The sequence below is a fragment of the Dipodomys merriami genome, unplaced genomic scaffold (genome assembly GCF_024711535.1).
Source record: "Dipodomys merriami isolate MVZ:Mamm:240054 unplaced genomic scaffold, mDipMer1.0.p SCAF_123, whole genome shotgun sequence".
Classification (NCBI taxonomy): Eukaryota; Metazoa; Chordata; class Mammalia; order Rodentia; family Heteromyidae; genus Dipodomys; species Dipodomys merriami.
The window spans coordinates 586780-613980 of record NW_027202527.1 but is presented as its reverse complement, the minus strand read 5'-3'; the positions used below and the strand labels follow the sequence as shown (position 1 = coordinate 613980).

Genomic DNA, 27201 nt, shown 5'->3' with positions numbered 1-27201 from the left:
GGGCAAGATCTTAAATATAGATGTGTAGATAGATTTTAACTTACATTTCTATTTTCATAAAAAATAATCTATAAAATTTGTATTTCTTAAATATATTCAAAATTTTTATCTTTTTCCTTTTTGGCCAATAGTGGGGCTTGAACTCGGGGCATGAGCAGTACTCCTAATCTTGAGTCTTTTATTCTACCATCCATTTAATATTTCTATCCATAACTACTCAAATAGAGTACAACTCTATAACAGGGGTAGGTTCATTTTATCTACATAAATATTAAATTTAATAGCCCTAACTTTTGCTTAAAAATCATTTTACAACAATGTTTCATACCTGTAATTTTTGTGGTGTCCAACACTGTGTATGAATTTGTTGCTCTACTGGATTATATGAAACAGTTTGTCCACTATTCCAGTAATCAGAACCATTCTAAGAAAAATTCAGTTTAAAATTAGGATTATGTATAAAACCTAACTCTTATGTTTACTGTTTAGTATAATGCTAAAAGATTAGTATCTGAAATATTTGCATACTTAAAGTGCTTAGTATACTGAATTTTCTTGAACTTAGTCCAAAATGTGCAATAAATTTGCAAACCTATAAACTTATGGGAAAAAGCCACTATTTAAGACATGTATCAAAGAACTAGAAGGACTGTCAAATATATCCAATAATCAATTTATTTCCTTGTTACCAGAATGTTTAAAAATAGGTTAAAATTGTGAAATGAGTAAAATGATTGATAAACACAACTTTTCCCTACTGTCTATACATAAAATCAAGCAGCTACTACATGAAACAAATACTGCTTCATTTTCTATTGTCCACTGCTTTATTAAGGGCTAGAACTTCATTTTTATTGGAATTCTTCCTAACATATGTTTATGTATACATGAAGTAGGCAAGCCTTCCACTTAATTAGAGGTAATCAAGTGACAAGCATTGCTGTAAAATTGGTGATTAACTGAGTTATAATAGGAACTTCATAAACCTTAGAAGTAAAAAAAAATTATGGTTCTATACATTTTTAATTCATATTTTCAAATTACAAAATGCTATAGCCATGAACTTTCAAAAGTTCAGTGAAAATAAGAAGTAAATTATCAGTGCAGAAATGTGTACCTTTTTAAAGAAAAAATTGTTTCAAATTCACTAAGTGTTTGATGAGGAATATTTCCAATAAATAAGAAATTTTTAATTGGTATTCAAGTTTCTTCCCATAAAAGAAGGAATTTCATTTTGGTTTAATATGCCTCTGCAACTAATTTTGAAATATTTATTTTTTAAAATAAAAAGATTTTACATTTTAAAGAAGCTAATTCTACATCTGGTTAAACAATACAGTTAGTTTGAACTACTATCAATAAAAAGTCCTTAAAGCTGGGTACTACAAAAGATAACCCAACTTCTCACCTGCTGTGCTGTGTTCATGGCACCCTGCCTGGAGGTAAGCTCTGCGGGAATTGGTAGGCTCCATGCCTCCTCAATACTAGGAAGTAATTTAGTTTTATTCTGTAGACTACTTTGTGGAAGGTTACAGAACTGAGCCTAGGAAAAATTATGTAAAAAGCAAATTTAACACAAGCCTATTTAGTAAGAGCATGTCACTAAATCTTCTGTAATGTTATAAATATTTAATTTTAGTAGGAATGATTTTAAATCTGGAAGTTCAGAAAGATGCCAAATACAAAGCTATGTTCTGTTTTTCAGACTTCTAATATATATTTCTTATAAAACTTCAAGTAAGAGAAAAAAAGTAGTGTTGTGTTCTTTTCTTGGAATACTATGACAACTTGAAGTATATAGCACACATAAAAGGATGTTAACGCATGTAATGTAGAGCATATAAATTAATATGTATAAACAAAATATATGTGTAAAAAACATATTTCAAATACCACATCTCACTTAAAATGAAAAGTAAAATAATATGAAAATATTAAGAATATGGAAACAAGCTAACATCAAAAAATGCATAAAGTTTCCACTTTTCCTGCTACCTGTTCTAAAGGGAAATCTGTATCTTTTAAAATACATTATTTAAAATACTTACCTGTAAAAACTTAATTCTTGCTGCAAGTGTAGAGGTATTACTACAACTTTTGCTTCTAGTTGCATTTAAATAACATTTAATGGCATCTCCTGGTTGGCTGCAAGACTCATAAAGAGTGCCTAGGTCCATCCAGGCTACTGCGTGCCCATGGTCCAACTGTACAGCACAAATATAAGCCTGTAAGGCATCCATAGGCTGATTCTGCTGTTGATAGAGGACTCTAGAAAAATAATGAGAAAATTTTCAAAAATTGTTTAGATTGATAATAACTGCAAAGTATGCTTTCCAATGATCCAGTGCATCAATTAAATTATTACTCTGCACACTGGTAGCTAATACCTCTAATCCTAACTACTCAGGAGGGTGAGATCTGAAGATCAAATTCAAACTCAGCCAGGACAGAAAAGTCTATGAGATTCTTATCTTCAATTTGCCACCAAAAGGCCAAAAGTATAATTGTGGCCCAAGTGTAGAGCACTAGCCTTGAGTGGAAAAGCTCAGGGATATGCCTAGGTCTTGAGGTAAAGGCCCATAATTGGTACATTAGAGAGAACAATAATAAGCTATTACTTCTATGAGTATAACCTTACCCTATTGAACACCAGGTATCTGCACTTGCTTCTGATTTATCAATGGATTGCCTGTAAGATATAAAGGCATCTTGAACTTTCCCAATACTTGAGTAACACCTACAAAGGAAAAACATACATATGAATAAGTAAAATTATAATTGCCAATACAATATTGGGAAAGGGACAGAGGTAAACAACTTACTGTGTATACTGTATATGTATAGTACATTAGCTATATGCAGGTTTATATGTAACTAATATACTGTATCATTAGCAGTTAAATGATTTATCTTTTAAATGCCAGTACATTAATGAACTCTAATGAATTTCGACAGCAAAAATCTTTTTAATGCTATAGTTTTACAAGCTAAATTTACAAATTTGAACCCATGTTTCCTGAATCACAGAAAATATTATTTTAAAAAAGAGGTCTGGTGGTTTATGTTTATAAGGAGGCTATGATCTGGGAACAGAGGCCAGAGGTTAGCCAAGCTGAAAATTCTGTGAAGCAGATTTTTTCTTAAAGTTAAAAGGAATTCCAATCTGCCAGTGGCTCACACCTATAATCCTAGCTACTGAAGAGGCTGAGATGTGAGGATCACAGGTTGAAAGCAGTTCAAGAAGTCCTTGAGCTTATTTTCTCCAATTAAACACAAGTAAGGGCAGAGGTTGTGCTCTGGCTTAAGTGGTGAGGACTAGCCTTGAGCTATAAGGAGATCGGGGACAGTACTTAAGCCCTGAATATAAGCCCCAGATCTGGCCAAATAACACACACACACACATGGGGCTGGGAAGGTGGTTCAGTGGTACAGCACTTGCCTTGCATGCATGAGGCCCTGGGCTCCATTCCTCAGCACCACATAAGCAAAAAGAAAAAAGCTGGAAGTGGCGCTGTGGCTCAAGTGATAGAGCGCTAGCCTTGAGCTGAAGAGCTGAGGGACAGCGCCCAGGCCCAGAGTTTAGGCCCCACAACCAGACCCCAAACACACACACACACACATTTGAATTATGATTCTCAGATCTTCCTTCATTTCCTTCTCTGGCTGCTTACCTTTACACTTTATTTTTCTTGTTTACCTTCCTTCATTTACATAGTCATTTGAAAAGAGTTAAATTCTTCAACCTTTGAATAATAACTGCTTTTAAAGATAAATAGTTACTTAATGTGCTCATTGCCTTACTCATGTAACTATAATCCCTCTGCACAGCATCTTTACAATAAAATAAAATTTAAAAAAAAAGATAAATAGTTACTTTAGTTACTAAAGAACAGTTTCTCACGATTCAGAAAAAAATTCTATTGGAGGGGGTGGGAGGGTGGTTCAGTGGTAGAGCGCTTGCTTTGCATGCCTGAGGCCCTGGGTTCGTTTCTGCATCACATAAGCAGGAAAAAAAAAAGCCAGAAGTGGTGCTGTGGCTCAAGTGGTAGAGCACTAGCTTTGAGCTGAAGAGCTGAGGGACAGCGCCCAGGGCCCGAGTTCAGGCCCACGACCGGACACCCCCCCCCCAAAAAAAAAGAAAAGGAAAATAAAAGTTCTATTGGAGAATGTGTATTATGTGACTGATCTGTTCTCGTTAACTTGGTTATAAAATAAACCATCTAATGGGAATAGAAACAGTTATTCGGTTATAATATCAAGAGAAACTAACATTCTGGCATAATCCATTTTGTTTAAGTTCTAAACTGTTAGCTTTGAGGTTACATGATATAATTTTATTGGTGTGGATAGAAAACTGGTACCAATATGGTGGCATCATCAGAATTTTAAAATGTTATGTATTTTATACATGTCAATAAAAGTTAAGTATGGAAAAAAATGGCAGCGTATAAAGACATTATGCAAAGGCTTTAGTAGCTATGGATTGAGCAAGAGATAATTTACTTTAAGTATACTACTGTGCAATTAAAAACACAAAGAAAATACTAAGCCTCTCTTGAAATACAGTGGAAAGAAAATGGCAAAGTATGAATTCTCAGATTGACACTAAAAGACACAGGGATATTAAAACAATTCAACTATATATTAAGTCTAAGTTCCCATTTAAATTTTATTATTCCCTAATATTAATCTCCCTCTTATAAAAGTGGCTTGCTTAACTTAGGAAAAATATACATTGTACAAAGACTTAATGAAATGTGACAAAATTTACATTTCAGTAGCTCAATTAGTAGATGACGTTCCAAGCAAGTGTGTGACTCTTATTGAGTAAGTCTAAAATTACAGTGCAGGAGAAGGGAAACCAGAAAGAATTGCAATTAAAGCCAATGTGAGGGGCTGGGAAGGTGGCTCAGTGGTAGAGCGCTTGCCTTGCATGCCTGAGGCCCTGAGTTCGATTCCTCAGCACCACATAAGCAAAAAGAAAAAAAGCTGGAAGTGGCGCTGTGGCTCAAGTTGTAGAGCTTTAGCCTTGAGCTGAAGAGCTGAGGGACAGAGTCCAGGGCTGGAGTTCAGGCCCACGACTAGACCAAACAAAAAGAAAGAAAGAAAGAAAGAAAGAAAGAAAGAAAGAAAGAAAGAAAGAAAGAAAGAAAGAAAGAAAGAAAGAAAGAAAGAAAGAAAGAAAGAAAGAAAGAAAGAAAGAGAGAGAGAGAAAGAGAGAGAGAAAGAAAAAGCATGAGAATATTTGCATTGATCTTGCCTTCTAACCTTGGAAACCATGTGGCCTCAGGAGGCAATGGGTGTAAGATGATCAGCAGGAACTTGGTCTTGGTGAGAAGTGAATGTGATATAACATTACTGTTTTCCAGCTTCAATTATATGAAGATTCCAAGACTGTTAAAAATCAGGATTCTGTGCTCCAAGTCTTTAGTGGATTTTTTTATTCAAAAACAAAAGGGATGAGTCACTCAACTATAGTTACCAATATCTTTTTTTTTTTTTTTGGGGGGGGGTCAATCGTGGAACCTGAACTCTGGGCCTGAGCGCTATTCCTCAGCTTTTCAGCTCAAGGCTAGCACTCTATCTATCATTTGAACCACAGTGCCACGTACAGCTTTTTCTGCTTACGTGCTGCTGAGGAATCGAACCCAGAACCTCATGCATACAAACCAAACACTCTACCACTAAGCCACCTTTTCAGCCCAAGTTACCACATTTTTAAAGGTTAAGATGTAATGCTTTGATGGTACAACATCTAATTTTTGTCTTATAATATTTTGCTTAGTAATATTTGCAAAAAGACTAAACATAAAAGATCTTATCAAGATTAAAATTCCCTCCAAAATCTAAGAAACCAGTCATTAAGTGGGCAAGGCAACTAAAGAGACACTTCTCAAAAGAAGAGATAAACACGGCAAAGAAACACATGAGGAAATGTTCATAATCCTTGGCTATAAAGGAAATGCAAATAAAAACAACCCTGAGATACAACCTTTCCTGTCAGAATAGCCCACATCCTAAAGTCAACCAACGACAAATGCTGGAAGGGATGCAGAGAAAGAGGAACCATATTGCATTGCTGGTAGGAATGTATACTAATACATCCACTCTGGAAAGCAGACTGGAGGTATTTCAGAAAGTTAAATATAGCCTCCCTCATGATTCAGCCATACCACCCCTAGGCATCTACCCTAAGCAACAGGAACCAGGATACAAGGACACATGCACTTCCATGTTCATTGCTATACTGTTCACAATAGCCAGCATATGGAAACAACTCAGATGCCCCACTATAGATGAATGGATCCAAAAACTGTAATAGAATATTATGGCAGCCATTATAAAGGACAAAATAATGTATTAGCAGTGAAATAGATGGAACTAGAACAAATCATGTTGAACCAGGTAGGCCAAGATCAGAGAGACAAATGGCACATGGTTTCCCTGATAGGTCGATGTTAAATTCAAAATGCAAGGAGATGGGGTTGGGAAGGTGGTTCAGTGGTAGAGTGCTTGCCTTCCATGCATCAAACGCTGGGTTTGATTCCTCAGTACCACATAAGTAGAAAAAGTCGGCACAGTGGCGCTGTAGCTCAAGTGGTAGAGTGCTGGCCTTGAATTGAAGAGCTGAGGGACAGTGCTCAGGCCCAGAGTTCAAGTCCCACGACCAACAAAAAAAAAGAAAGAAAGAAAGAAAGAAAGAAAAGAAAAAAAGAAAAGAAAGAAAGGTTTTGGGCTGGGAAGGTGGCTCAGTGGTAGAGCACTTGCCTTGCATGCTCAAGGCCCTGGGTTCGATTCCTCAGCACCACATAAGCAAAAAGAAAAAAGCCGGAAGTGGCGCTGTGGCTCAAGTGGTAGAGCTCTAGCCTTGAGCTGAAGAGCTGAGGGACAGCGCCCAGGCCCAGAGTTCAGGCCCCATGACCGGACCCCAAAAAAAAAAAAAAAAGAAAAGAAAAAAAGAAAAAGTCGGCACTGCGGCTCAAGTGGTAGAGCATGAGCCTTGAGCTGAAAAGCTGAGGGACAGTGCCCAGACCGCTAGTTCAGGCCCAACAACTGACAAAAGAAAAAGAAATGCAATAAAATATGAAAAAGTAAACAGGACTCAAGAAACTTAATTTGTCATATTATTTCTAAATGACTTCATATTATTTCTTGACCTCATATATGGTATATACATGTGCACATCTGAGGGAAGCTAGAAGGAGACACAGAATCAGAGGGAAAGAGGGGGAAAATACAACAGAGGGGTCCATCAGCTGCACTGGACATTGATGAAAATTAACTAAGCAAACCAAGAACAGCTATGAAAGAGAATTCAAGGGAATGGGGAACAGCTAACACAAAACAAAAGGAAAGAAATGTATATATTACCAGATTTGGAAGAAATAATTATATTATCATTAATCACTAAAAAGCAAAAAATATACCTGTTACTCAAGTAATGAAGCCATAGCCTTCAGCACCAATGGTCAGGGATGGTGCCAAGGCCAGTTGAAGCCCAAGAAACAGTACCAAAATAAAAATAAAGGAAAGAAGAGGAGAAAAGAAAAAAAATGAGAAAAAGGCAAATGGAGAGGAAGAAAAAGGAAAGGGGAAGGAAGGAAGGAAGGAAGGAAGGAAGGAAGGAAGGAAGGAAGGAAGGAAGGAAGGAAGGAGGGAGGGAGGGAGGGAGGGAGGGAGGGAGGGAGGGAGGGAGAGAGGGAGGGAGGGAGGGAGGGAGGATCGGAGGGAGGGAGAGAGGAAGGGAGAAAGGAATGAAGGCAAGCAGGCAGGCAAGCAGGCAGGCAGGCAGGCAGGAAGGAAGGGAGGGAGGGAGAAAGGGAGGGAGAAAAGGAGTGAAGGAAGGAAGCAAGGAAGGAAGCAAGGAAGCAAGGAGGGAAAGAAGGGAGTGAGGGAAGGAGCAAGGGAGGGAGGGAAGAAAGGAAGGGAGGGAGCAAGGGAGGGAGGGAGGGAAGGAAGGAAGGAAGGAAGGAAGGAAGGAAGGAAGGAAGGAAGGAAGGAAGGAGGAAGGAGGGAGGAAATGAGGGAGGGAGAGAGAAAATTATATTTGGTTTGATCAAATCAAAATGAACTGTTCTAGACTAGTTTAGTGAAGTAGGAAAAAGAAAAAGAAAAAAGTAAGTAAGCATCACAAAGAACTAAATAAATATACACATAGAAACATATCAGAATTAGCCAGGCGCCCATGGCTCACACCTATAATCCTAGCTACTCAGGAGGCTGAGATCTGAGGATTGCAGTTCATAGCCAGCCCAAGCAAGAAAGTCTGTGAGACTCTCCAATAAACCACCAGAAAACTGGAAGTGGTGCTGTGGCTCAAGTGGTAGACTGCTCGCCTTGAGCTGAAGAGCTCAGGGACAGTGCCCACGCTCAGAGTTAAAGCCCCACGACTGACAAAGGAAAAACAAAACAAACAAACAAAAAATATCAGAATCAAATTGTTTATTTTAAAAATCAGTACTGACTTTTCAATATTAATATGCAAATTATGAAAAAATAACTGAAAAAATCCTAGGCTACTGAAACTATTATCTATACATCTGTCTAGTTTCCAAAAAATAATCAATGACTCATGTTTCTAAGGCAAAATACAAATTAATTTTCTGTTCTACTGAGTAAATATACAAATATTTCTAAAGAAAATAAAATTTAGTGCTTGGTAAGAAATGTATGCATTATCCTGCCCATGTAATTGTAGCCCCTCTGTACAGTATGTTCTCAAATAAAATAAAATACAATTAAAAAAAAAATTTAGGCACAGAATTAAATTTGATTGCTGACTTTAAAACTCAGACTTTTCAATATCTAGTCTTACCTTCCAAGGTAATACCAAGATTGACCAGAACTAGGATCTTCTTCCAGTGATTTTTGGAGATACTGAATAGCATATCTTTCCTTAGTGGTTCTGTCTCCTACTAGATCCATATTATGATGCATCCAACCTATAATTTAAAAAAAATTGCAAGTATATACCCATCATTAAATTTTTTTTGGTGTCAAGTGTATCACAAAAGAATGAAATTAAAACAGATTTTCAATAATTTATTAATCACACCAAATTTTCCAAATTGCCAAATGTAATTATAGTAGGTCTATGTTATATCCCCTTCCTAAAGGATACAGAAACTAGTAAAGTTTTTTGATTTTTTTTTAAGCAGAGAGCACATATTTAAGTGATTTGGAGTACTATGTTGTACTATGGAGTACTATGTTGGAGTACAGTTTAAGTCATAAATTCTCTTTTCATAATTGTAATTTCTGAAAAATTTCCAAGATACATTTGGATGATACATTACAATTTCTTTAAACATTCTACACACTTAAAACTTTAGACATAATCTATTAGCCACAGTTATTTCCTAACAATTATCAAAAATTTATAGTAGCAAATATAATTCATTATATTAAACTTAAATTATGAGGTAATTATTGCTTTAGGTTGTAACAGCATTTGATTAATGAATGAAATAATAATAAAACTCATCTAAGTGAAAAGCAAGTCCACAGATCTGTAAGAGGAAGCAGGGCACTGGTAGCTCATGCCTGTAATCCTAGCTACTAAGAAGGCTGAGATCTGAGGATCACAGTTCAAAGCTAGCCCAGTAGGAAAGGACTCGAGATTCTTATCTCCAATTAATCACCAGAAGCTGGAAGTGGTGCTGTGGCTCAAGTAGTAGAGTGCTAGCCTTGAACTGAAGAGCTGAGGGACAGTACCCAGGCCCAGAGTTCAAGGCCCACAACCAACAGCAACAAAAAAGATCTGTTAAGAGGAGTACAGTCTAAATCACAAGATTGGCTTAATAATTAGATTTACAGATATACAAACAGAAGATTAGATTATGGGGTATTATTAAACAATGAAATACAAAGAAAAAAACTCAGATGTAACTCAGGAAATGTATTATTTAAGCAAAACTGTCTTGTTATGTTGGAAATTGTAAATAATATACAGACATTATTATAACCAGCTTGCCAAAAACTTTGGATATATTTGCTCAAAACAAATACAAATACTGAAAGAAAACAAAAACAAAAAACTACAACCTAAATATTATGTATGGACAAGATATTATATAGCTTAACTAAATTAATTATTTGAAGGAACTTAAATCTTTTGATAATAAAATACTATTTGCTATTAAATTCAGTATTTAGCTCCTTCTCTTTCATTATAAAAACAAACAGCACTTCTTGAGAAAATATGGAATAACATTCTTGATTTTAGGAAAAATTAATGTTTCCATTGATCATATTATCACTAAAGCACTTATTAAGTTATCTAAGTCACCCAGTTTTCATCTATTTTATAAAGAATTAAGCTTACTCCTTCCTAACAGTGCGAGGGTATATATAATGTGGCAAATTTAAAACAACTTTCTGTGTTTAAGGATGCTGAATAAAGATAAAAATATACATATACCAACTCTGGACAAAATAAGAAAAAGAAACATAATAACAAAAAATAATAATACATGGCTAGGCGCCAGTGACTCACATCACAATCTTAGCTGCTCAGATCTGAGGATCGAGGTTCAAAGCTAGCTGAAAAGACTTTAAATGACCAGAGTAATATTTAAAATGAATACTATGTAATTACATCTTTTTTTTTGTCAGTCATGGAGCTTGAACCCTGGGCCTGGGTTCAGCTCAAGGCTAGCACTCTACCACTTGAGCCACAGCGACACTTCCAATTTTCTGGTGGTTTATTGGAGATAAGAGTTTCATGGACTTTCCTGCCTGGGCTGGCTTTGAACCATGATCCTCATCTCAGTCTCTTGAGTAGCTACAATCACAGCCACCAGTGACTGGCCTGCATCTTAAAAAGGAGTAAGATTACTGGGCATTGATAGTTCATGCCTGTAATCCTAGCAAAAGGAAAGTCACAAGATTCTTATTCCAATTAACCACCAGAATACTGGAACTGGTGCTGTGTCTGAAGGGGCTCAAAGTGTTGCTCAAAGGCAGACACTGGCCTTGAGTGAAACGAGCTCAGGGACAGAACCCATGCCCTGAGTTCAAGTCCCACAAATGCCAAAAAAAAAAAGACATCTAATTAAAATATGTATATGAAATATCAAACCAAACTCCTAAATGAAAATTAACTTTTCAGCTAAAGGGAAAATCTGGTCCCATATATAAATTAATACGTAACAAAAACTTTTGCATTTATGTACCTAACTGTTGTAATACAATTGCTTTTACTTGTACAGGAAGGTTTTCTGTCTGTAAAAGCTGTTCATAGGCTTCTTTTGCAGAATGATATTTCCTCTAGGAATAGAAGGAAAACAGGATATTTAGAGAAAAACAGAGTGACTATAAATCAATAGAAATATCTTTGACTTTTAACATTGCATAAATGGTCAAACTCAGTTCTAGTTTTCTATGGATCATAACACAACATTAAAACCATATAGATCATTCCTAAGTATTTACAGGGCACTAAGTAATTCCAGACCTCCAAAGATATCAAAATCTGCATAATGTATTTGATATAACCTATTAACTTCCTATAGTCTAAATCATCTCTAGAATATAATACAGCCTGAAAACCCAGAATCAATGCAGAAACTTTGCAAAACTAAGAAAGTCATTTCAAAGTCTTTTAATGAATATAGCAATAGTTTAACATTATTTAAAGCATATCTTAAGAAAGAATGACTGGTGAGGACTAGTGATTCATGCCTATAAATGTAAATAATCAGAAAGTTAAGATCTGAGGATCTCTCTTCAAAGCCAGCTTAGGCAAAATTAATCCATGAGACTCTTATTTCCAATTAAACATCAAAAAAGCTGGAAATGGAGCTATAGCTCAAGTACTAGCTTAAAGTAATAAATCCTAGGACTGGCACATGCATGTGTGTGCACATGTGAAACAGACTAGAGTGGTAGAAAACTTTGTTTTCTATATTCTCTTTATTTTCAGTTTTTTGTTGTTGTTGTTGTTTTCTTTTTTTGTCAGTCACGGGGCTTGAACTCTGTCCTGCAGCTCTTCAGCTAAAGGCAAGAGCTCTACCACTTGAGCCACAGCACACTTCCTTATTTTCATTTTTAAATTATATTTAAGCAGTTGTAACAGGGTTTCAATTCAACATGTTATTTATCTAATTGTTTGAGGATAGTCCTTAGTGGTTTCTACAATACTCATTTTTCCACCAGCAATTTGAAAAGTTCTCCTTACTCTCCTCAACAGAATTATCGTCCTTTATCTTTCTTAATGATAGTAGTAGCTGTTGTGGTTTTTATTCACATTTCCTTAATAATGATTTTTTTTTCTGTTTTTACTCAGGGCTCCCATTCTTTCTCCTTTCCTTTCCTTTTACCTTTCCTTTCCTATCCTTTCTCTTTCCTTTCTTTTCCTTTCTGTTGTGGGGCTTGACTCTGGGCCAGGCCACCTTCACTGAGCTCAAGGCTAGCACTCTACCACTTCCTGTTTTATGGAGATTTATTGGAACTAACAGTCTCATGGACTTCGCTGCGCAGGCTGGCTTTGAACTGCAATCCTCAGATCTCAGCTTCCTGTGTAGCTAGGATTAAGGCAGGAGCCACCGGCTCCAGCTTTACTCAGGACTTTTTGTGCTGTGATTGAAGTGTTTGTGTACATATATTCTATGTATTGACCTGTCTAGATTTTCAAATTTAAAATCAGAGGGAGAATTAACAGAATGCAATTTCAAGCAAAACACTGCTGATCTATTACCATGTGGGGAAATGGTTATCATTGTATATACAGATTACAAGACATACATACATGCATGATTCATTTCAGTTAGACTTGAGCAATTAAGGACAGTGGTTAATCTTGTTTGAGTGGGGAATTATAGCCTTGAGTGAAATTGCAATCCTGACACACAGGATGACAATGACAAGACAGGGCAATCAAGCAGACGATGGTAAAAAGCAGTGGAATAGATGTTTTTCATTTCCTGATTTAGTGAATCCAGTACCATTAGAATAGGCTGGTTTTATTCTGTATGTTTTTCTTCCTGTATGTATAACATGACTAGATGAAGATATAATAATGATCACAGATGATTACAATGAAAATGCTGCATCAATAGTAACTTGAGTCTCCAAGAATTGCTATGGCAACTAAAGACTTAAGATGACACTGAACTATGTATTGTATTTCCAAATGGCCATCCTGCAATCCAGTAGCTGAGTCTTAGAATTGGAAAACAAGGTACTGCAGTCTGCACTGGGAATGTCTTTTCAGAGACAAAGTGACTCCATAAGATTGCTACAGAACTCAGTGGGACTTTAACTCTTGGAAGCAAACTGCGGAACTTCAAAAACTCATGGCCACACTGCAATTGCTATTCTAAGACAAAGCTTCTATTTTTATTTCTAACACATACATCACACCATTCCAAAATCTGGACAGAGACAGTATTTATAATCAATTATCTTAATACACAATGATAAACATTTCTGAAATGTGTATTACACACACACACACACACACACACACACACGAACTGAAAAAAAGGGAGAAAGTCTCAAATTGTTAAGACAAAATCTGTATGTAAATGAATAATGAAATTTTTATAATAAATTTTCTGTTGAGTGCTTCAAAGTACTGAAGAATGACATGGAGGAAATGAGAGGCTACATCTAAATATACATTTAGCAATATAAATATTTTTAAAGTTTGCTGGATGCCAGTGGCTCAAGTCTGTAATCCTCAAAATCCTCAAGTAGTAGAGTGCTAGTTAGAGAAAGAGAATGGAGCGCAGGGGGGGGCGGGGGGACGGGGGGGGGGGGGGGGCCACGCAGCAGGAGGGGGGACAGTAAAAGAGGAAGTGAAGGGGAGCTCCAAGACAGCACTCAGACTCTGATTTCAAGCTCTAGGACCAACAAAAACAATAATATTAATTTTAAAAAAATCTTTTCAGCTCTAGCACCAACAAAAACAATAATAAATAAACAAAACATCTTTCTCAAAAACCACCACCAACAAAAACAATAGTAGCCTGGGGGTATATGATTCAGGACATGAATGAATTCCTAACTAGTAAGTACACAATTCTGAGTTTAAACTCTAGTACTGCCAAAATCAAAACAAAATTGGTTGCTTTTTTAAAAAATTCAGCTTGGGCACTGTCCCTGATCATTTTGCACTCAAGGCTAATGCTCTATCACATTAAAATTATGTATTATTGTATATTATATAATTATATATAGTCATCTGTGTATATAAATGATATTATTATTTTTGGGGGGGGGTCCAGTTGTGGGGCCTGAACTCTGGGCCTGGCCGCTGTCCCTCAGCTCTTCAGCTCAAGGCTAGCGCTCTACCACTTGAGCCACAGCGCCACTTCCGGCTTTTTGCTTATGTGGTGCTGAGGAATCGAACCCAGGGCCTCATGCATGCAAGGCAAGCACTCTACCACTGGGCCACCTTCCCAGCCCTATAAATGATATTATTCTATGTATAAAAATACCAAAAAACAACTACTACACAAACAACTAATTTAAAATTTTCAGTAAACATACACAGTACATGTCTAACAGAAGAATCAAGTTAGGAAGCTTAGGGATATTTAAAACCTCTAGGATTATTGCTGAAGAAATTAAAACACTTAAATTCAAAAACAGTGCAAGTAGGGATGGAAGGGAAAACTAGGAGATGGTGAAAGGAGCCTTTTTCCAAAAACAATTATACTGTTTACCTATCTTATGTAACTATAACCCTTCTATATACCATCTTTATAATAATAATGTAAAATATCAAAGAAATAGAAAACTATTGTGTGTAGCTTGAAAGACTACACATTGTTTACATGGTTTTCCTACCCAAAGTAATCCATGGACTCAAAGTGATCCCATTATTTTTGAAAAAGAAGTAATCCACTCTCAAAATCACACTGATTTCCTAGGGATGTAGCATACTCCAAATAACCCAAAATGAATAACTCATTTCGTTATTTCACACCTTATTATATAATTATGACAATTGTTTTATGTTTTGGGGGGTGGGGATTTGGCCCGGTTGTGGGACTTGAACTCTGGGCCTGGGCACTGTCCCTCTGCTCTTCAGCTCAAGGCTAGCGCTCTACCACTTGAGCCACAGCACCACTTCCAGCTTTTTTCTTTTTGCTTATGTGGTGCTGAGGATTGAACCCAGGGCCTCAGGCATGCAAGACAAGCACTCTACCACTGAGCCACCTTCCCAGCCCCAATTATGGCAATTGTTAACAACAGTGTTTGCAAAAAGAATCATATGCTAAAGCCAATATATTAAACAAATCCCATAAATAAACCCTATATGATCTTTTGCTAACTTATGGTATTTTGTGAGAATAGTATTTTAATTGTTTAATATGCAAAGAAAACACTATTCAATAAATCATTCTAGAATAACTGAATATTCTCTTGCCTTTTCCTATAAATGCCAATAACTGAAATAAATTAGATATTCTTTGGGTTTGTCTACAGATACAGAATTAAAGGAAGAAACAGATATGGTGCTTAATGTCAAATCGTCAAATATAATCATTTATAACTTTTAATATACTTTCAGTTATTTCTAGTGTTTTATATGAACTAAATGCTTCCAGAAGTAGTCAGGATTTCTTTTCATTATTTTCAAAGAAAACTTTCATAATTAAATGTAATATTAGCTAGAGATTTATTAAACTAAAGAAGGTTCCATTTAGTTTTTGAGATTAACTTTTTGGTGACAATCCTGGGGATTGAACTCAGGGTATGGGTGTTGTCCTTGAGCATTTGTGCTTAAGCATATCTCGCTACCAATGAAGCCACAGCTCCACTTCAGGCTTTTATATGGTTAACTGGAAATAAGAGTCTCACAGGTTTGATCTTCAGACCTCAGCCTCCTGAGTAGCTAGGATTGTGGGTGTGAACCACCAGCACTTTGCTGGTTTTTGAGACTGACTTAAAAAATAATAATAAATGCAACTGGTATTTATCTAGAGCACATAATTTTTTTATTATTCATGTTTATTACATGGATTACTGTACAAATATTTTTACATATCTTGCATAACTAACCAACCATAATTAGTTTCAATACAGTAAATTAGTGTATCAGATTGTTAACTTTTTTTTACTTTTTTGTCTATTCTCATGTCTTATCTGTTTTAGCACTAAGGCAACACTATCTAAAGAGGTGTAAAAAGTTCTTTCCCTGCTCTTTTTTGTAAAAACCATAGCATTGGTGCGCTGAGAATGTGGCTTAGTGGTAGAATGTTTACATGTAGCTTGGGTTTGATTCTCTAGTACCACAATAGAAAAAGCAAAAAGTGGTGCTGTGGCTCAAGTGGCAGAGTTCTAGCCTTAAGCAAAACACACTCAGGGACAGTGCCAGGCCATAAGTTCAAAAGCCCTAGGACTGGTTTAAAAAAGAAGTAGTATCATTTACCTTAAAAAAAAAAAAACAATTAAAAATCAACTAAACTTGTTAATTTTCAACTCCCTTAATATACTAATTCAATATCAATATACATAAGACTTCAGTGATTTTTCACTTGGCCATTGTGTCTCTCAATAAATTGGCTAATTTTTTGTATAGGCATGAAGTTACTGAATACTTAGTACATGTACTTACTAAATTAGGAGTAACAGACCCTTTTTAGAAAAAGTGTTAGTAATTATTATAGCTTTGTCTTTTTTCTTATCTATGTTATGGAATTATGTTGAGCTTTGTCTTTTTTCTTATCTATGTTATGGAATTATGTTGATTTTCATCAAATATTTAAGAATTTTAGCTATTTTATCTTTATTAAAACTTTGGACAGGGGCTGGGAAGGTGGCTCAGTGGTAAAGCGCTTGCCTTGCATGCATGAGGCCTTGGGTTCAATTCCTCAGCACCACATAAGCAAAAAGAAAAAAGCTGGAAGTGGTGCTGTGGCTCAAGTGGTAGAGCGCTAGCCTTGAGCTGAAGAGCTGAGGGACAGCGTCCAGGCCCAGAGTTCAGGCCCCACAACTGGACCAAAAAAAATAAAAAATAAATAAATAAACCTTTGGACAAAGTTCTAAGTAAAAAAGTACACTTAAAAAACCTGAGATGAGGTCTTCTTCTAGGTAAACGTAGATTTATACTATTGGGTTGTTCAGTGGTACAGGTATAGTGCTTGCTTACCAAATGCAAGACCCCAGGACCAAACCCTATCATTGTAAATAATAATAATGATGGTGATAATGGCAATAACAATAAATACCTTTTAAAAATTAAAAACTTAAGTCGGGCGCTGGTGGCCTGTAATCCTAGCTAGTCAGGAGGCTGAGACCTGAGAATCGCGGTTCAAAGCTAGCCCGGGCAGGAAAGTCCGTGAGACTCTTATCTTCAATAAACCACTAGAGAACCAGAAGTGGCGCTGTGGCTCAAGTGGTAGAGTGTTCACTTTGAGCTGAAGAGCGCAGGGCCAGCGCCCAAGCCCAGAGTTCAAGCCCCATGACCAACAGGGGGAAAAAAAAACAATAACAAAAACACTATTTTATCTGTGATTTCTTATTTGTGTATTTATGCAACTTTTTGTAGATGGAAGTTTTTGACTGTTCTCTACATTTCTGCAGGAAAAAAATTCTAAAACATTTTCGGAGCTGGGCAACAGAAGATGAGATCAATTCAGAGCCAGTTTGAGCAAAGACTCTTATCTCCAATGAACAATTTTTAAAAAGCAATAAGTAGAGATGTTGTGGCTAGAGTGGTAAAACACCAGTTATGAGCACAAAAAAAGAAACAAATATAAGACAAAAACAGAAACCAAAAAAACAAAGGAGGACACATAGAGCCTTAGCTCAAGTTACTGGCACCAAAAGAAAAAAAAAATCCTCATGATAATATTAATTTGTTTGAAAGGAAAGCATATATATTAATACAGAAGAGGAAAATTTATACATTCAATTCCCTTCAAATTCTGTATAATGAATTCAAAAAACCAGTCACATTACTAATAAATTAATTACCATTTAAAAATTTTGCTAGAAAATATTTCTTCTTCTTTTTTTTTTTGCTGGTTGTGGGGCTTGAACTCTGGGCTTAGGCGCTATCCTCAGTGCTTCAGCTCAAAGTGATCAGCGCTTCAGCTCAAAGCAAATGCTCTACCACTGAGCCACAGCTCCACTTCCAGTTTTATAGTGGTTTATTGGAGATCAGAGTCTCATGGACTTTCCTACCTGGACTGACTTTGAACTGTGATCCTCAGATATCAGCCTCCTGAGTAGCTAGGATTATATGGGTGGCATGCACCACCTATGCCCGGCTTATATTTCTTCTTTATCTTCAAATTTCTACTAACATGCAATAGCATCTATGTATTTTTTTAATAAATTCTCTAAACTATAATTTCCCTAAGTTCTGTATAACCTTGGGAAACCTAGTTTTCAACATGAATGCTGCTATAAGAAATATCTACTTAGACAATCAGGCACAGGTTGCTTACATCTACAATCTTAGCTACTTGGGAAGCTAAGGTCTGAGGATTGTGGTTGGAAGCCAGTCCAGGCAGTAAAGTCCACTAGGACTAAATAACCACTGAAATTCTAAAAATGGCTTTAATAGTAGAGGGCTAATCTTGAGCACAAAAGTTCAAGAATAACATCCAGGCCATGAACTCAAGCCCCAGGACTGGCAGCAACAACAGCAACAAAGATTTACTATTTTCACTAATTGCCCCAATGATATTACTAAAGACTCTGAGATTCTTTATCCAGCAAAAACCAGAAGTAGAGCTATGACTCATAGAATGCTATTGTTAAGCCCAAAAGTTCAGGGATAGTACCCGGAATTCAAGCTCTGGGACCAGGACAAAGAGTGAAAAAAATTCAACTCCCCATTACCTATATAATTAATGTTAACACTTTGGAGATCTATGCATATAGGTAAAATCTGTGAAATTAGGGATTAGAGACATAGCTCAGTTGTTAATGGGGTTGCTAATGCATGGAACAGGCATGTGTACTTAAAACATTTCAATACAGGAAACAACATATTAAAGACTAAATATATCTATATATTGCTGGGAGCTGGTTGCTCTCGCCTGTAATCTCAGGAGGCTGAGATCTGAGGATCACAGTTTAAAAGCCAGTGCAGGCAGGAAAGTCTGTGAGACTCCTATCTCCAATTAACCACCAGAAAAACAGCAGTGACAGTGTGGCTCAAGTGGTAGTGCCATGAGCTGACAAGCTGAAGGACAGTGCCCACGCCCAGAGTTCAAGCCCCATGATCAACAGAAAGAAAAAAAGAAAGAAAATATCCATATATACATTCTCTTTAGTTTATTTATATATATATATATATATATATATATATATATATATGGTAAAGTTATATCTGCATTTTGAAAAATATATATAATACAACAGTAAACAGAACAGTATAGTTATTTCTTTAAGAAACTGACAGAATTTCTTTGAGATCTATACCAAGAACTGAAATTACTGAATCATGTGATCATACTGGAATTTGAATGTGGGCCACTCCACTAGCCCTTTTATTTTTGAGATAAGGTCTTGCTTCATGCTTGAGCCAGGTCTAGACCAAAATTCTCCTATTTGTGCTTATCCATATGGCTGATGACATGCACCACTGTGCCCACCTAGTATGATTCCACCCTAGCTGGAGTGAGAGATTTGTTACCAAACTAACCCACTAGGGTATTGTCAACTTTTTGCTTTGACTGGCTTTGTACATGAGACCAACAAAAAGGCATGTATGCATGTATGCATTGCTCAAGTGATAGGTGCTAGCCATGAGCAAAAAATCAAAGAGAAGGCCCCTAGGTCCTGAGTTCAGGATAGTACTCTCTCTCTCTCTCTCTCTCTCTCTCTCTCTCTCTCTCTCTCTCACACACACACACACACACACACACACACACACACACACACGTGGTTCTATTTTTTTTGGGGGGGGGTGGAAGGGGAGGGTTTGAACTCTGGGCCTGGGCTCTGTCCCTGAGTTCTTCAGCTCAAGGCGAGTGCTCAACCCCTTGAACCATAGCACCACTTCTAGTTTTCAGGTGGTTAATTGTAGATAAGAGTCTCACAGACTTTCCTTGCCCAGGCTGGCTTTGAATCACAATCCTCAGATCTCAGCCTCCTGAGTAGCTAGGATTACAGGTGTGAGCCAACAGTACCCTTCTCCCCGCCCCCAACACACACACACACACACACACACACACACACACACACACACACATAGTTGTACAGCTCAAAATCTAATGCTTAACTCTTCACTAATTTTAGGTTATTTGCATATGGTATAAGACAATCAATTTTACTTCATAATGATAATATTAATTTTCCCCAACAGTATTAATTAGTAATGTTCTTTTCCTATTGTATAAAATCAATTGATCATACAATAACCAAATTCATGGCTGAGTCTTATATTCTGATCCATGGGTTTATGTGCACTGTTACATGAAAGTACTTTTCCATCTTATTATATTTTTGAAATACATTTCATGTGTGTGCACACAGTTTTAACATGCACATCTGCATGCAGGTACTGGGGACTAAGTGCTGTCCCTAAGCTTTTTTGCTCCAATGGCTCTACCAGTTGAGCCACAGCTCCATTTCTGGTTTTCTGGTGGTTACTTGGAGATAAAACACAGCTGGCTTCAAATCACAGATCTCAGATCTCAGCCTCCTCAGTAGCTAGGACTACAGATGTGCAGCACCAACACACAGCTTGTAATAGACTTCTAAAACAGGAAATGTGATCTTACCAGCTCTGTTCTTGCTCAAGATAACTTTACTCAGAATATCTGTGGTCCATCTCTGTATGTTTATGTTTTGCAAAATGCTACTGAATCTAGTTTTAGATTATGAAATATAGGTATATTTTGAATTTCTCAACCTTAACATAGGATATTTTACCATTTACTTGTAAATTTCAATTTCTTTCTTTTTTTCTGCTAGTTGTGGTGCTTGAACTCTGGGCCTGGGTGCTGTCCCTGAGCTCTTCAGCTCAAGGAAAGTGCTCCACCACTTGAGCCAAAACACCATTTCTAGTTTTCTGGTGGTCTGTTGGAGATAAAGAGTTTCACAGGCTTTTCTGCAGAAGCTGGCTTTGAATTCAGAATTCAGCCTCCTGAGTAGCTACTATTGAGCTAAGTTATTAAGGTAAATTTATAAACATTAAATAAAAATCTCCAATTTCTTCATGTGTTCTAATTTTTTTTTTTTTTTTTTTTTTTGGTCAGTCATGGAGCTTGACTCTGGGTCTGGGCACTGTCCCTCAGCTCTTTAGCTCAAGGCTAGAACCCTACCATTTAAGCTACAATGCCACTTCTGGTTTTCTGGTGGTTTATTGGAGATAAGAGCCTCACGGACTTTCCTGCCAGTGCGGGGTTTAAAATAAGATCCTCAGATCGGGCTGGGAAGGTGGCTCAGTGGTAGAGCACTTGCCTTGCAATGCATGAGGCCCTGGGTTCGATTCCTCAGCACCACATAAGCAGAAAAAGCCAGAAGTGGCCCTGTGACTCAAGTGGTAGAGCGCTTGCCTTGAGCTAAAGAGTTGAGGGACAGTGCCAAGGCCCAGAGTTCAGGCCCCACAACCGGCAAAAAAAAAAAAAAGATCCTCAGATCACAGCCTCCTGAGTAGCTAGGATTACAGGTGTGAGCCACCAGCAGCTGGCCTATTTTTATCAGTAAACAAAAATTTTAAATTTCTTAAGAGCTAAATATTATCTGAGAATAAAATAATGTAAAATAAATAAAATTGTCTTACATGTTCATTTCATTTAAAACATCAAGCTTTCTGGCATATTTTACGTTCTCTAGGGCAAAATGCAGATTTCTATCGTATGCAACTATTAAGACTCAGATATGGAGGGGGGACCAAGATGGCGACGGGGCAGTAGGGAAACGCCACAGCTCTCTCCAACCAAAAAGAGAGTTCGAGTTCCGACGCTTAATCTCCCCAAGAGACCTACAACAACAAAAAGACTAACACTCAGAGAAAAACCAGAGGTGGAGAATAACAAAAAAAGAAAGAGAGGAAAAGAATTTCAAAACAGAGAAAAGCGAAGACCCCTCCCCCAACCTTTACTGGCTGCGCAGCAGTGCGACAACCCGCCGGCCAGCCGGCCCCGGCGGGGGCTGGGGGAGCCCCAGAGAAACAGCAGAGACACAGGGGGCCGCTTTCAGAACATCAGGTACTGGTTTGCAGAACAGCAGATCGCCAGGAACAGAGAAACCTACCAGCCGGGAGTCTCCACGAGGATCCCACCCCCACCCCTCACTCTCCACCCGAGCAGAGAGGCTCCATCCCGCCAAAACCGCTCAGCATCAGCAGAGTGACAAAAGGACCTGTCGGCAGACCACCCAGCCCGCCTGATCGCGATCGCAACGATCCAGCACTCTCCACCCGAGCAGAGAGGTTCCATCCCGCCAAAGCCGCTCGGCACGACAAAGGGTCCTGTCTGCAGACCACCCGCCCGCCCGATCACGATCGCAACGACCCGGCGGGGTCACTTGGGCCCCAGAGGTACCGAGAAGAAGCTGCCTGAGCGTGGACACTCTTGACCCAACAGCTTCGACAGAGGCAGAGACAGAAAAGAATCACACAGAGCCACCACCGCCCAACCCAGCCCGGATTGCAACAACAACTGATGACCTACACCACACAGAAACAACCAGCTCCAGGGTGAGTACCCCACAGGGGAAGTGTATCCCTCAAGGGAGACCAGAGCTGGAGGGAATCCCCAGACCCTGACCTAGACTCCCTTCCCCAGCACCCGGACCTCAGGACCCACTAAAACTGGGAACTGTTTGAGAGCTCCACCAGCCCGTGGAGCACACTCAGCTGGCCAGGCTAGAGCAAGAGCACCCCTGGAAGGGAGCTTAAATGCCCAAGCCAGGAACAGCGCCCCTGGGTCAAGACTACCAACAGTAGAAGAAATTTGAACTGTGTCCCCCAGGCTGTATAACCTAGGTGGTATACACATCAGCACAGGCCTAACGAGTGCGCTCCAGGCTGTATAACCTAGGTGGTATACACATCAGCACAGGCCTAACAAGCGCGCTCCAGGCTGGGGCCGGAACCAGGCCCGGGGATCCGGCGCTTGAACAACACAACCAACTCCTCCCAATTGAAGTAAAAAGCTGAGCATACGCCTCAACAGAGGGGAGAAAACCAGGAAACAACACTCCCCCGGGAAGCATGCCTGTGACAACAAAAGACCTGGAGGCCCAGGTCAAGAGAAGCCCAAACCCCACCAAAACTCCACCCATATACCCTAGACTGGGAATTGGGCAACACAGGCTGCCAGCACCTGATAGTAAGCAGGAGCTCAGACTGTTAAGGCGGCTCAGCAATAGAGTGATAGTCTTGGATGTATGAGGCCCTGGATCTGATTCCTCAGCATCACAAAAGCAAAAAGGGTCAGAAGTGGTGCTGTGGCTCAAACGGTAGGGTGCCAGCCTTGAGCTGAAAAGCTGAGGGACAGCACCCAAACCTAGAGTTCAAGCCCACAACCAGCCCAAAACAAATAAACAAAAACACATCAGGAGCCCATAGCAGACTCCAGCATTTGGGAGAGTGCATCCAGAGCATCTGTTCTTCACAAGAGCACCCATAGGAGCAAACACAAGCAGTCTAGGCTGCTCAACCCTTCCAAAGGCGGGAACTGCCAGCAATCTACAGCAGAGAGCTGAGAATCCTAAGTAAGTCAGAATAGCAGCTGGAAATAGGCTCCCAACAGAACCCAGATCAGGCACAGACTCTCTCTACCAATACAGAATCAGCAACCAAGCAAAGAGAGACACACCAAAACAAAATTGAAGAGCAGTCTCCTGAACCTCCATGCGAAAATCACAGAGAAAAATCACAAGGTTTACTACCACCCAGGACAGCAAGCTCACCTCAAAAGCCAGCAGCCACACAGGGGAGAGCCCCAGTGGGAGCAAAGCAGGAATGGAAGACAAAGGCTACTTCCAAGGGTTGCTGGAGGCAATGACTCAAGAAATAAAGCGAGAAATTGATCAGAAATTGAAAGAGCACAAGGAGGAACTATCCAAAGAGATACAGGGTATCAAACAAGAGATGCAGCCAAAAATAGAAGCTGCACAAACCTCAGTAAGAAGTGAGATAAACGCCAAATTAGAGGTAATGCATACCTCATTGAGAGGTGAGATCAGTATTCTGAGAACCAACATTGAATCCATAAAGGGATCCATTTCCTCCATGCAAACCACAATAGAAGCCACTGTCAACAGAGTGAATGAAATGGAAGGTCGAGTGTCAGATACAGAAGACAGAATACACCAACTGGACCAAAAAGTGACAGATATGGAAAAATTACTCAAATTAAACCAAAGGGATATTCAAGAGCAAGCAGATAATGCTAAAAAATTTAACCTTCGCATAATTGGAGTGGACGAAGGTGAGGAATTCCAGAGCAAGGGAATGCACCACCTATTTAACAATATAATCAATGAAAATTTTCCCCACCTCAAAAACGACCATCTTAACTACATCACAAAAGCTTATCGAACACCCAACAAGCAAGACCCCAGGAGAAACACTTCTAGACACATTATAGTAAAAATGATAGATCTGAATAATAAGGAAACAATCCTGCATGCAGCAAAAATGAAGAAGGAGCTATACTACAATGGGAAAAAAATAAGAATTACTGCAGATCTCTCCACACAAACAATGAATGCAAGAAAAGCCTGGGAAAGCACCATACGAGCCCTGAGAGCCAATAACTGCCAACCCAGACTGATCTACCCGGCAAAGCTAGCATTCACATTTGATGGAGAACTGAAAACTTTTAATAGCAAAGAAAAACTAAATGAATACATAAACATTAAGCCAGCATTACAAAGAATTCTAAGAGGGGGGACACAACCTGAAGAAAGCAGCCAGGAACTGGGGCCTGCCCCAAACAGGCGTTACTCAAAGTCTAACTGAGCAAGCACAGGAGGAAAGGAAAAAAGAAAAACTTAGGAAAACGGAATGGCAGGGACAACAATGCATCTCTCTATACTTTCTCTTAATATAAATGGGCTGAATTCGCCAATTAAAAGAAAACGAACTGAGGACTGGATAAGAAAACAAGACCCATCCATCTGTTGCCTTCAGGAGACCCACCTCTCAGCCAAACATACAAACAAACTCAGAGTGAAGGGGTGGAAAAGGATCTACCAATCAAACGCCCCCAGTAAGAAAGCAGGTGTAGCTATCCTGATATCTGACAAAATAAACTTCTCATTAAAATCAGTACAGAAAGACAAGGACGGACACTACATATTAATAAAGGGAACAATCCAAGAGGAGGATATAACCATCATCAACTTATATGCCCCAAATATTGGTGCACCCAGATATGTCAAACAAATGCTCTCAAACTTACAGAATAAAATAGATCCCAATACGATAATACTAGGAGACTTTAACACACCACTCTCACCAAAGGACAGGTCTACCAACCAGAGGATTGGCAAAGAAGCTACCGAATTAAGAGAGGCCATACTGCAAGCAGAATTAACTGACATCTACCGAGTATTTCACCCTAAAACAACACAGTACACATTCTTCTCAGCAGCTCACAGAACTTTCTCGAAAATAGACCATATCATAGTTCATGCAAGGAACTTAAGCAAATACAAAGGGATCAACATAATCCCCTGTATCCTATCTGACCACAGTGGAATCAAGCTAGCTCTCAATAACAAAGCATACCGCAGAAATTTCTCCAATACATGGAAATTGAACAGCACACTCCTTAACAATGCCTGGATAACAGAAGAGATCAGAGAAGAAATAAAGCATTTCCTACAACTCAATGAAAATGAAAACACCTCACAAAGAAACTTGTGGGACACAGCAAAAGCAGTCCTGAGGGGCAAATTTATTGCCCTCAGTGCCCACATCAAGAGAATGGAGACAGACCAAGTAAATAATCTCATGTTGCAATTAAAACAGCTAGAAAAACAGGAAAAAATGGGACCTAAAGCTACTAGAAGAAGCCAGATAACCAAATTAAAAGCAGAGATTAACCAATTAGAAAATCAGAAAACCATAACCAAAATAAACCAAACAAAAAGCTGGTTCTTTGAAAAAATAAACAAAATTGATGGCCCATTGGCTAGATTAATTAAAAAAAGAAAAGAGGAAACCCATATTAATAGGATTAGGGATGCCACGGGAAACATCACCACACGTACCCAAGATATCCAAACAATTCTAACAGACTACTTTCAAAAGCTATACTCTCTAAAGGAAGAAAATCGGGCAGAAATGGTTGCATTTTTAGAGAAATACAAGTTGCCCAAACTGAGCAAAGAAGAAGTTAACCAATTAAATAAGCCAATATCCTATAATGAGATACAGGAAGCTATCAAAAGTCTTCCAACAAAAAAAAGCCCAGGACCAGATGGATTCACAGCAGAATTCTATAAGACCTTCAAACAAGAACTAATACCCATACTCCTCAAGCTCTTCAGAGAAACAGAGAAGGAAGGAGCTATCCCAAACTCATTCTACGAAGCCAATATCACACTCATCCCCAAACCAGGCAAAGACCCATCCAAAAAGGAGAATTACAGGCCAATCTCCTTGATGAACACAGATGAAAAGATCCTTAACAAGATTCTAGCTAACAGAATCCAGAAACACATAAAAAAAATAATTCACTATGACCAGGTAGGCTTCATCCCAGAGACACAGGGATGGTTTAACATACGTAAGTCAATAAATGTAATCCAACATATCAACAGAGCCAAGGTCAAGAATCACATGATTATCGCTACAGATGCAGAAAAGGCCTTTGACAAAATTCAACATTCATTCATGCTAAAAGCTCTGGAGAAAATAGGAATAGAAGGAACATTTCTAAAAACAATAAAAGCCATTTATGACAGACCAATAGCCAATATTATACTTAATGGGGAAAAGCTACAACCAATTCTCCTAAAATCAGGAACAAGGCAAGGATGCCCACTGTCTCCACTCCTCTTCAATATAGTCCTAGAACCCTTAGCCAGGGCAATAAGGCAAGAAAAAGACATTAAAGGGATCCGCATAGGAAAAGAAGAAGTTAAACTATCCCTTTTTGCAGACGACATGATACTATACCTCCAAGATCCCAAAAACTCCATCCCCAAACTCTTAGAAATCATAAATCACTTTGGCAAAATAGCAGGATACAAAATAAACCCACAAAAATCAGTTGCCTTCCTATACACTGATAATGTACAGGAAGAGAGGGAAATAAAGGGAGCAACCCC

General features: G+C 38.4%; 1 protein-coding gene across 6 annotated transcripts in view; it reads right to left on the bottom strand.

Moving 5' to 3' along the window:
* The window catches only part of LOC138823808 (lysine-specific demethylase 6A-like), a 172552-nt gene that overhangs the window by 60776 nt on the left and 84575 nt on the right, over positions 1-27201 (bottom strand). For 3 of the 6 annotated variants that reach the window (XM_070017362.1, XM_070017368.1, XM_070017363.1), the window contains exons 9-14: positions 11175-11268; positions 8816-8942; positions 2639-2737; positions 2049-2268; positions 1409-1543; positions 329-424 (exon numbers count right to left, since the gene is read on the bottom strand). In XM_070017362.1, the coding sequence (XP_069873463.1) occupies positions 329-424; positions 1409-1543; positions 2049-2268; positions 2639-2737; positions 8816-8942; positions 11175-11268 (771 nt within the window). The remainder of the gene's footprint in view (positions 1-328; positions 425-1408; positions 1544-2048; positions 2269-2638; positions 2738-8815; positions 8943-11174; positions 11269-27201) is intronic. The other 3 variants (XM_070017365.1, XM_070017366.1, XM_070017367.1) reach the window with 3 other exon arrangements.